The following is a 12,662-nucleotide window of genomic DNA, read 5'->3' as shown; positions in this document are numbered from 1 at the left end:
TGTTTGGTATAGATAAATTGGATCTGAAAGAAATAATCATTTTCTGATGGTTAGCAAATTTAATAGTAAAGGCCTGCGTAGCAATTATTGCCACCGTCTGTGACTTTACTCGGATGTATACCTAAAGAGTTTTAACCCATTTCTATGTATATATGGCAAAAGAAACCGGTTCATCTCTGGCTAATCGTTAGTAGCAGTAGCCATTGAGAATAGTTTTTTGACAGGTTTTCATTCTTGTTCAAACTTTCACATTGGAAATCTAATAGTTTTCTAAATTGCAATATGCCCCAAGAAACTTATATTTAGTTTTTTGGATTGCTTAATCCGGCACTGGGTAGCAGTTAATGACATATGGGATGCCATTTAAAGCGCCCCACATGATTCGTAGGTCCTTTTATATTGATTTCTTTGTATTCCTCACAGTTGTGACCTAAGTAGAACTTACCATAAATGTGTGATTTGAAACTCAATGTTACGAAATAACGACAGTAAAAATACATTAACCTTAATATGAATGAAAACTAATTGGTACACATAGCACAGTGTTTCATTTGTACGTGGTCCCATTTGTGCTCTGATTCAGACTTCCTCCACTTGTTTTTATAAAAGCATAATGAGAAAGAACAAGAGCGAAAGCGAGTAGAACAAAGAGAGCTGCAAAAGAGTATCAAATTTTTGAAGGTTTCAAGACCATTGCGATGTTATTCTTATAGATAAATGACCAATTAAGAATAATTTGTTTGCCTTGCGTGTTTATGGCTTTAGTAGATTCAATGCAAACTGTTATCCAGAAGACTTCGAGCAGCTTAAGTTCCATAATTTTCAAGTTTAAAATACTATTGGGCTTTGAGTATTTGAATATCGAACAGATTTCCTGACAAATCAGGAAGATTTTGCTAATCCATGTAAAATTTTTTGTTGGAACCTTTGATGGATCTCTACGTTTGAGTTGGAAGCTGTAAATTGATTTCCATAATAGTATCCGAATCGACTTAAGAATCGTATAATAGTGGCATCTTTGATAAATTGAGTTAAAATTCAATATATTATATTTATAAATGCCAAATATTACTTGTGTAATCTCTGCGAACCAAGCCACATAGAAAATCCAGCCAACGGGGCGTATGAATTAATTTATATTTCGCATATTTTGTGACATTTGCTTAATCCACGACTTAGAATTGAGATAAAAATAAAAACACTCATATTCACATACAAATCTAAAACCGCAACTATTAATTATGTTATAAAGTTATTAACCATAATTAAATGATTAAATAATAATGCAATAAAAAAACGCAATAAGGTATAGCAGAAGGAGAATGAAAAACAGAAACAACAAAAATCAAGCAAATAAAAATAGTAAAAACAAAAAAAAAAAAAAAAAATAGCAATGAGTTAATCATGTACAAAAATAAAAAATTTCCTTTATTTGCGGTTATCAATTAATCGCACACAAATTGATTTTGTGAAAATTTATTGTACAATATTTGTACGTAAATATATTGTATAAATAAGTAGGCAAACACACATACATACCTATATGTATGTATGAATACATACCTCTATAAGTGAATAAAAATGTATCAATATAAATTTCAATTGCAATTAAATGTGAAGTGAAGTGGTATAAGGTAAGCTGGCAATCAAAAGTGAAAGAGAGATGCAAGAGAAGTGAATCAGACATAATGAAAATTACCTATCGATCATATTTAAAAATTATTAATAAAGTAAGGCTTAACTTGAAAAGATAAATACAGTTTGAGGTTCGTTCAGTTTAGTTAGGTTCTCTCTTCATCGACCCTGAACGCACACAGTTAAATGTGTGTTTGTTATACACATACACATTCTATATACATATATATGTACATATGTATTCGACGTGTTAAGTAGTTCTGAAATAATTTGAAAAACGCAATAAAAATAGAAATACACACCCACTCTTAGTGCAATGTGTGTCAATTGATATTTGACTAAATTTTCCATGATGTATTTATTCTTCATTTGTTTTTTTTGTGTTTTGCTTTGTCATTGTTTTTGTTTATATATATGTATATATATATATATTTTTTGGGTTTTTGTTGGTATATGTAATGCGAACTGCGGTATGCTCTTATTTGCTTAACTTGTTTGATGTTAAATATTAAATTTAGTTTCGTATGTGTTTGTGTGTGTGTGTTTTTCTGTGTCTGTCTGTGTGTGTGTGGAAGTTTTTTGGTTTGTGTTGGTATTAGTGTGTGTGTGTGTTATACATATTCATTCATATTAACATACATAGTTTGACTAAAAGTACATTAATTAAATGTAGTTTATGCTCAAGTATCAATTATTTTCATCCACTTAATTTGCCACACCCATTTGAAGCCCTAATTACATTTATGTTTAATTATTTATGTATGTAGGTTTAGGCTAAAGTTCAACTTATGTTGCTAATCAAAAAAAAAAAATAGTTTTTCGTTTCTTTTTTTTTTTGTTTTGTTTTAACTAACATTTATTTGGCTTAATTCTAGAATTTTCGTAATACAATTTCATTATTAAATATGAAGGAGATGAAGTAGTTCGATTTTACATCAAATACATATATGTATATATGTCGGTTTTTGTTTTTGTTTTGTTTTTTTGGTTTGTTTTATTGGTTAATTAGTTAATTACTACATACATACAGTTTAGATATACATACATATATCGTAATTTGTTGGTTTATTTTATATTTATTATTAAATACATATACATATATATATATATATATATATTAGCTATATGCCTATTAGTAGTACTTGTATAAATTGAATTATGCTTGGAAATCTATGTGTGTGTGTGTGTGTGTGTATGTATTTGTGTTTATTTGGCAATTAAATGCACAGCTGCTCTATAATTAACTATAAATTTAGTTACGAGCATTATCCATTGATTTCTTTATCCCCTAATCGGGTTTGCTATATCGTTTGGTTTTTTTGTTTTTTTTTTTTGGTTTTTTTATGCCACAACCCATTTTAATATGTTAAAGCATCGTTTTTCCCGCCTTTTTATCTCTATCTCTCTCTTTCGCTTTCGCTCTAATTGTCTCTCTCTCTTTCTTTCCTTCTATTTTATATTACATTTTTAGCCATCTTGTTCGATTTGGCTGAATGTCACAAATTGAATATGGCAGCAGCAACAAAATTGAGAATGCAAAAATGAAAAAAAAATCAAATTAACGTATTGCCTGACCTGACACTAAAAATTTAATTTATTTTCAATTAAAATCGTGTTAAAAAAATCATAAAAAAAAAAAATAAATTAAATTCAAAAATGCAAAAGGAAAAAAAACAACCTCAGTTGAAGGGCTTTGCCGCCAGTGGTCTCCAGTCATATTCAGTTGACAGGCCATGGCCAATGCGCAAAACGAGTTGGCAGCTCGTGACAAACAGTAAAAAATTAAATAAACCATGTGAAAAGAAAAAAAACGAAAACCAACACCAACAACAACAACAACAAATCACAAAAATCAACAACAAATACCAGTTCATGCGCTCAATTACCCGCAATCAAAATGCATTTAAAAAACATTTAAACCTAATTGCCCCATCGTGCAACAGGAGCTTGCGGCAGGCCATGCCATTCCATGGCACAAACTCCAAACAAATCACACAAAAAACAACATACACCAAAAACCCAAAACAAACCTCTCCCACCCATCCAAAAAAAAAAAAAAAAGAGAAGGCAACTTAAACACAGATCAACAATTTGTAATGAGGAGCCGAACTGGAGACAGCTGGCAGACAAGCCCATCCCATCTTCTCAATGGGACTGTAATTAGATAGCAGCACAGCCCAAAGGCACAGGATAAAATGGTCAAACCCTGTCCAAAATAACATTTACATGAGAGACTTGTTATAATTTTCAATTAAATTAAAAGGCATTTGCAATACTACCCCAAGCAAAACTACTGAATTTTCAACACAAAGCAAATGAGCCAATTGAAACTGAACCAGAGGGCCGGGGCTAACTTCGACCGCGTCAACGTTTTTGGTAACTCTTTCCTTACCTATAGCCATCAAAGTGGAAAAACGTGTTATCGAAAAAGGCTAAAGAACGGCCTACAATCTAAGCATAGGTAAAACTAAGATATTGATCAAAGTCACTGTTTTCCACCGATCGTTCCTATGGGAGCTATATGATATAGTCACTTGATCTTGAGCTAATTTGGCAGAGAAGTTTATAGGTGTTATTACACCTTATTATTAACTAACCAATACTAAATTTCGACAACAGCTCAGAAACTAACGAAGTTATTGAGAAAAGTCACTGTTCGTATGGGAGCTATATAATATAGTGGTCCGATCCGGCTGAATCCTAGATATACAACCTGAGCAGTATATACAAGCCTACATGTAAAATTTCAGCTCTATAGCTCTAACGGTCTAGGAGAAGTTTGCGTTGATCCAGACGGACGGACATGGCTATTTGAACTCGTCTCGTCGTGCTGATCAAGAATATATATACCTTATATGGTCGGAAATGGTATAAAAATATCTCCTCTTCTGAAGATTGTCTTTGTCTTTTGAGTGGGGAGCACTTCATCATATTAATCCTCAGAAAAATCTCAAACTTTCCTCAATTCCAATGTACAAATATTAGTTTCTCTGTGTCTCTGATCAAAATTAATATACCCTTTTTGGAAGGGTATATAAAACACATTCCGATTTGAATTGTTAGGGATTATTGTAGGTAATAGAAGACCAAATCTACGCTTTATAGCAAAACATAGTTGTTTGTGATTAAACTTTCAATTTCGCTCTTCTTGGTGTGATTAATTTTCTTTCAATCTAAAATGCGGTTTTTTTATTTGGATTGAGAACCCAAAAAACAAAAAAAAATTGAAATTTTTTTTATATCATTTCGAATTGACAATAGCATTCTTTTATAAGTTTTAAGTCAAAACAAAGTAATTTAACCATTTTTGAAAAGTAATTATTTTCTTTTTCAAATCGTTGCTTACTTCGAAATCATTAAACAAATCGGTTAACCGATAGTTGCAATTGTAATCTATTGTGATTAATTTGAAATTTTGCTTAACTTTTATTTGCGATCTCTGATTTAGTGAAACAAGGAACATCATTTAGACAAGACACAATGCAACCAAAAAAAAAAAACTATGTACATTCAAAACTATATACAATTTAATATATATTTTCCCTAATTTTAAAGTTGTTTTACCTAAGACCTACTTAAAAAAAAAAAAAAAAAGCCTGCCTGACTTTGGAGCAGGGCCCTTTTAAATATACTTTTAGTTAGTGTAGCAGGGTGGTTTTTGTTTTTTGTATAACAACTCAAAAGCTTTTAATGGAAATTTCAATTTTATGGCAAGAAGAAGAAGAAGGAAAGACTCGTCGGCTAAGCCGCAAGTGCACTGTTGTTGTAGGTCTTTTAATTATTTATGAATGCATAAGAAATAACTTGAAAATATCAAAAGATTAAAATGCTAAAGGGTGTAGTATTGCACATACGTATATTTGGGTTCAACTATTTTTTTCTTGCGCCCCAAAAATGTTAGAATAAATAACCAAAAAGGCATAAGAATTCACTTAATGATTCAATGAAATTTAAACAATAAGATTTTAATTTCCTGTGTGTATGTCTGTGTGTGTGTGTGTGTCAATTTGAATGATTTAAATTCCTATGGAAATTGTTTTACAATTCCATACACAATGCAAACTTGTTTTGTTTAATCAAGAGCAATAAAATGCATTTGGCAATTGCATTTTGAGGTCTAACAACTGATTAACAAACATATTAACATTTTGCCTCAAGGTGGCAGGTCAATAATGCATACATCGAACACTGTAATACTCGATCAATCAAACAACTAACAATAAACAACAGCAATTTCGATTTCTTTCGAAACGAAAAGGGATACATAGATAGAAAGAAGGATAAACACAGAGAGGGCGAGGGAGAGGGAGAGGGAAATAGAAAGAGAAAGCGAGAAAAATCAATCATTGAATTTACATTTTCATTGCACGTTTTGACTGTTCGATTCGATTGCCATTTGAGAATGCCGCAAGAGGACAATTAGAGAGTGTCAAGAGGGGGAGCCAAACAAATTAGGGGAGTGATGAATGGTAAAGGAGGAGGATGGGAGAGGGGGTCCAAATCGCACGTTAAAACAACTAACTAACAAATCGCTTAAATAAACTTTGTCCTTCGGTTTTATACAATTTGTCATTTTCATTTTCATTTTCATTTGCATTTGCATTTTGTTTGCACTTCTTCTTTTGTGCTCTTCCTCTCTTGTCACTCCTTTGCTATGCCTTATTTGACTCTTTCTCTCTCTCTCTCTCTCTCTCTCTCTCTCTCTCTCTCTTTACGCCCAACAGCAACCTCAGGGCATTTATTATTCATAGTTTGTTATGTATTTATTAATTTCTGTTTTCATTTGTTTGGCATTATCCTGGGGCTGTTGCGGGGGCAACACAATTTCTTTTCCAATTATTAATGCAGCTTTTTCGATCATTTTTTTTTTGTTTTTTTTAGCGATTTTCACATTTTTTTCGTATTGTGTTTGTATTTAAATGTAGTTTCTATTAGTTAGCTTAGTTCATATTTACACACATATATATATATAATAATAATAATTGTCATCATAAATATTTTTTGTTTTAGTTTCTTGCTTTAAATTCAATAAATAACACGATGAAGTTTAGGTAGGAAAAGTGAGTAAAATAAGAGTCATTTTACTCTCAGTGTATCTGCTTGTCAAAAGGTGTGTGTGTGTGTGCATAATATTTAAGTGTGTGTGTGTGTGTGTGTGTTCATTTTTACAGTGTATATAGTATATGGATTTTCACTTAGACACGTATCACCTCACCTGGTGCTGGCTTGGGACACATGGCAATGCTATCTCTAAGACGTAGGGCTGCATTGAGCTCGGCTCCCTCTTCCAACAATATCTGCTGATGTCCGACATCAGTCTGATCATCATCGTCCATCATATCGCGATCATCACCTTCATCATCAACATCACCGCCATTAATATGTTGATCAGGATTATGATCTTTGCCGATCTCTTTGTCCTTTTCCTTCATTGATGATCAGCTGACTGGTCACATGAACATATCACCACCGATACCGCCACCGGATGCAAGGGATTTGCGCGGCGTTGTGGGCACACCATGGGGACAGGTGACAGCTTGTGAAGATCCATTCTGCTTGGATTCATCCTCAAAGGTGACCATTTTCTCGCTACGCGGTTTAAGCTGCACAATTTGCAATTGAGCTGGAGGCGGTGGAGGAGCTGCTGCTGCGGCTGCTGCATTGGGGCAAAGTAACGTTTGCGGTGGACCCAATTGGAGGCCATGTGGTAGACCCATTCCAGTCATACCCACACCCATGCCCATTCCCATATTAGACATACCCATGCCAGGGCCCATGCCCGACATGCCAGTCATTCCCATGCCCGGATTCATGGTGTTGATGTTGGGCGAGAAGCGTCTGGGTGGGGGCAATGCCAGATCCCCGACACCCGATAGATTAAACTCGCTTATGCTGCGCGGCACAAAGTATTCCATATGATGCTCGGGTATCCCTGTGGAGCGACGTATGGGCGTGTTTCGTTGAAAAGCCGAACCGGATAGTGGACCAGCTGCTCCGCCGACTCCGCCCATGGCGGCATGCAAATGACTGCGCCTTGGAAGCGAACTGTATTGGGTCAATGTGTGGGCCGGGCCAAAGAACATGGTCTGATGTTGGGCCAGGCTGCTGGCTGGCTGCACGCCCACCGTTTCCGCAGCACTGGGTCGTTGTCAGGAGGGTTTCGGTGTTACAGCCACCGAAACGAGAGCCAACTCCTCCGCCTTGGGCATTACATGATCTTGGACGCTGAATTTGCGCAACCACAAAACAATTTCCGTTTGTATCAGACTGAAGCACATGGCCACCACTGCCATGCCCACCAATATATACGCGGAGGCTGTATACAAAGTCAAAGGGCCGCTAGGCGCCAGCTCCCCGAATCCAATGGTGCCCAACGATGTGAAGCAAAAGTACAGCGATTCGAGGACACTCCAATTTTGCAGCTTGTGAAAGAGAATGGCTCCACTGGTCACATAGCAAAGCAGTACGCATACGCAAATTGAAATGGGAACACTGGGCGATCCGCCTCCATTCGATGACTTTTTGCCATGATGCTGCTGCTGCTGTTGGTGTTGGTGTTGCTGCTGCTGCTGCTGTTGCTGTTGCTGATAGACGGAAGGTGGTAATCCATATTGATGCAACTTGCTAGCGCCGCTACCACCAGCACCACTACCTCCGCCGCCGGCACCACCACCACCATGATGGACATAATGTTTGCTGCTCTTGTCCGATTTTCGCCCGCTGCCACTGCCGCTGGCACCACCTGATCCAGATACGGCGCTGCCAACAACGCCGCCACCGCCTCCTTTAACACAGCTGCGCTTACGACGAAAGAGGCAACGCATCCCTGCAGACAGAGCCTCACCCATGGCCGATAAGTAGAGCAGGACAATGGGTATGCCGAAGAGTGCATAAACTAGAGCAGCCACACGACCCCATTGAGTGCGGGGAGAGATGCCGCCATAGCCTAGAAAACACAAGAAAAGAAAGCGGCACGTTAATGAGTATAACAGTTACAGTTAGAAAGTAATAAAGATTTCTTCGATAAAATGGAGCAGGTTCATCCCCCCCAGGTTAAGGGTTAAAATCGCTAGAAAAGGATTTGAAATATTTAAAAAGTGAAAACTGATCCCGACTCTTATTATACCTTCAACCTTTGCAGTTTTCCCTGCAGCGAGCTCTTTAGTTCCCAGTATAACAGTGGCAGAAACTTTGCTGGCAAATGGTGTAATTGCAATCCCAATGCTAACCACAACGGACACACAAGCATCCAACCACCAATCTCATTAGCAGAGCTGACTATTCGGATTACCAACTGGATGAAAACATTTGCAGGAATGGCTCCTGCTGCAGGCTACTCCCCCAGTGGTTCAAACTCAACACAACTGAACTCAACATGCACACAAACATAAATGTTCATATAACCTTTTACCCCTGTTTTTTAAAGTTTTTTTTGTATTTTTTGTTATTTTAATATTTTCTATGACCAGCCAGGCAAACAAGAATACAAAAATTTAACAGTAAAATTTACAACAGAGGAAAAAGAAAAGAAAAAAAAAATAACAAAATAAATAAAAATAAGTGTGGAAAGGATGGCCGGAAAGGAACTAACTTTTCCATCGAGACGACTTGGCTTTGATGTTGTGTCAACGTAAACGTGGACTAGGCAAAGGCAAAAGCAAGACCAAAATAGGGAGAGAGAGTGAGTGAGAGGAATCGAGTAAATGGCAAGCGGATGATGGTGCCGCCTATGGGCACGACCTGACCCAACATGGTCACTTGTCTGTCTGTGTGTTCCTGCAACGTTCTTGTCGACGATCCCAAACGTTGCCTATCTGTCCGTTCTTCTGTCCTTTCCGTCTCCATGTCTGTCGGACCGTCTGACCGTCTGACCGTCTGACTGGTTGGCTGGTTGGTTCGTATGTTCGTTCGTTCTTTCTTTTCTGGCCTCAGCAATGAACTTTTAATGTGGAAACTTTTATAATTGAGTAAAAATGTGCGTCTATGTGTGCCTGTGTGTGTCTGTGTGTATTAAATTTTATTACTTAAAAAAAAAAAATGTAAGTAAAAAGCGAGCGACAAGAAGAGAATACGTATATATGTATGTACTTACATATGTATATGTTCGCATAACAGAATGAAAAACACAAAATGCTTTTGGCCCTGCCCTTAATGTACAAAATGCCTTAAAACCCCAAGCACGTTTAAGTGCATACATATGGAAGAGGGACATAAAGATAGATGAAGAACAGATGTAGCAAGTGGGCGGCAACGAGAGGAGGAAGTGAAGGAGGGGGCGGCAAGAGGGATTGTGGATGAATGTTGGAATGAGTTGAATTGCAGGAGGCAGAGGCAGAGGCAGAGGCAAAGGAATGGACCAAAAAGTAAAACGATGCATGTGTAGGCCGACGCTGGTTGGCAGGCTGGCGGGCTACTTGCTCCCTCTTAGGGCTATGTACGGAAAAGTTGTTGAAAATTATCATCATCGTGCTTATGCTCACATCTGTCCTCTTGTTACCCGGTTCCCGCCGCTCTTCTGTTCGTTAAAAACCCTTGACCAAAAAAAATGTACAAAATTGTTAGTGAAAATTATAACATTTGCAATATGAAAGGAAGGCAACGCAATGGATGCTGGCGGGGGGTAGGGCTATTTGGGGGTTATGAGGAGGGTATCCATAAAATTGTATGTAGTTATAACTAACTAACTAACTAACGGCCCACACATGTCGACCGGATCCGGACTCAACTAGCCGACTAGCCTCGAACTGTTGGTCCTTGTACCCTCAACCCTCAACCTCAACCCTGGACTTAAACCTTTCTCAAACTGGAAACTCATGAAGATTTGTAATGAGAGACAAAGGATGGGCTGGATCGGAGATAGGAGAGAGTCATGGCAATGGGCATTGGACATTGGACATGGCCAGGCTAAACCAGTCATAAAGTAAAGTCCACCAATGGTAAAATGGTGCAAAACTAGATACGGCCCAAAAAGAGGCAATTATGGGTCGCAATTTTCAAGCAACAAAAAACCAAAAGAAAGACTCTTGTATTGTCATTTGCTGCCGAAATTGCTGCAGCTTTTGTTGTTTGTTGTTACAATTCCAAAGCTGCAAATATATTCATGAGTAGGCGAATTGGTTTTCTCCATGTTGCATACAAAGTCACTTTTCATCACCTCGATTCTAAAGCAAACTTCACCCAAAAGTAGGCAATGAAACAACTAACTGAATTTTTGTTGATTACTAAATCGAAAAATTTTTGTATATCGCACTATGGGATAAAACAAGGTCGATTTCCTGGCATAAATGGATAGTACTGTTGGTCTCTTTTGGCATTTATATGATTTATATTTGAAATCTTAAAACTTCAGAGGGAATGAAAACAATTTTTATTTTTATTTTTGCGGCATGCCATCAATGTTTGACAGCTTGTCAAAATCGGACGATTTAGAGGCGCTACGAAACATGTCAATTTTGCTTTTCTTCTTTGAGTTTAAACATATCTGACGCCTTGATGTGGCAACAAAATGTTACGGAAAATATGAAAAAAATTCGTGTGGTACGCTATATATTCTTAAGTTGATTTTGTTTTTGCTTTCTTATAGGTGGATCTCACTAAGAATTGGTGGAAAATTGATTCCAAAAGTATGCAATAAGCAGTCTAAGAATTCGCTTTTTTTGAAATATTTAAAGTAGTTTTGAAATATTCTGTGGATAAAAGAAAAAACCTCAAAGCAAACATTGCTTATGGACAATTTTGAAGTGATAAGATATTTGAAATTTATAATTTATTTGTTGCAAATTATGAATATTTTTCTAGACTATTGCATACCCTATGGAGGGAAGTTACCACATTTCACAGTCCCAGATCTGACGATGGCTTTCTTAAGTATATCTTTTGAATCCTCTTGTTGGTCATTTACATAGTTTAGTTTTGACTACTTCTATCACTTTTAACAAATACAGAAAACTGTAACATTTGAAAAGTGTTTCTGGATAAACACAATTCATTTATATCTTATAAGCAGTTTAAGGTTCTAAGACATTTTTTAGAACAATTTGTAAAGATGATTGGAATGAGAAAGTATTCGAATACAAATACTTGGTGGTTAGAGCAGGTTTACAATATGTTTTGAGTTTCTCTTTTGTCATGTTTCACATTGCGAAATAAGGACATTTTGTCCAAACCCGCGCCGCGTCCTTAAATCGTCTCCTTGTGCTGCGCAATTTTAGCTTTTTGCTACTTTTGCCAGCTTAGCAAGTCGTTTGATTTGATTAGTGGCCATTGATTACAAAATCACCCATTCCTCCGACCCCACCGCAATTTGGCCACCCGCTACTTGCCCTTTGCTTCTGCTTTGCCACACAATGCCCCAGCGGCAACGCCAAAAAAGGGCAGCCCAGCCTCTGGCGTAAGCCCCAAAAACAGAAAACCAAAGAAGAATAAGAGCAGAAGAAGAACAATATTACCGCAAAGACTTTTTGATACCCTCGAATTATTTATTTTAACTATCATAAACTAGATCTGACAGCACAAAAAGATTTTTAGCTCATCACTAATATAGCGGACAAACCTAACACGATAATTTTTCATCGATTTTATAGACGATTTATAAACCTCTAAAGCGTTAATTACAGGGTATTTAAGCAAAGAAAAAGATGAGAAAAAAATGAAAGAGAGAAATATTTTACTATGGCAATTTTCGGGGGCATAAAGTAATTACAAAATACTCGCTAGAGTCTCTCAAATGGCGGCAATGTAGACGAAAGACAGATGGGGTCAGAAGGTCAGAGGAAAGTGGACAAAAGTGTGGTGTGGTGAAGGTGGGGGGAGGGGGTCAAGAGAAAAGGGAATCTCGACAAGAGTCTCGCTGTAATAGCTAAGAAATTAATTTTCACAAAAAGCTATTAAGAGAGTCACAACAATTTTCAAATATAGAACTAAACAATGCGCATAAATGGATGGGGTGGAGCTGTGGCTGCCTTCCTACCTAGCCAAAAGCAGCCACCCACCCGCCAATGGCCTTGGGGTCAAGTAGCAATGGCTGA

At 37.0% G+C, this 12,662-nt stretch overlaps 1 protein-coding gene across 1 annotated transcript in view; it reads right to left on the bottom strand.

Moving 5' to 3' along the window:
- Positions 1-7,085: 7,085 nt before the first annotated feature.
- The window catches only part of LOC6652829, a 59,258-nt gene continuing 53,681 nt past the window's right edge, over positions 7,086-12,662 (bottom strand). Inside the window, 1 exon segment of the mRNA XM_023181395.2 lies at positions 7,086-8,581. Within this exon segment, the coding sequence (XP_023037163.2) occupies positions 7,086-8,581 (1,496 nt within the window).

This window comes from Drosophila willistoni (assembly GCF_018902025.1).
Source record: "Drosophila willistoni isolate 14030-0811.24 chromosome XL unlocalized genomic scaffold, UCI_dwil_1.1 Seg142, whole genome shotgun sequence".
Taxonomy (NCBI): Eukaryota; Metazoa; Arthropoda; class Insecta; order Diptera; family Drosophilidae; genus Drosophila; species Drosophila willistoni.
This window is presented reverse-complemented; position numbering and strand designations above follow the sequence as displayed.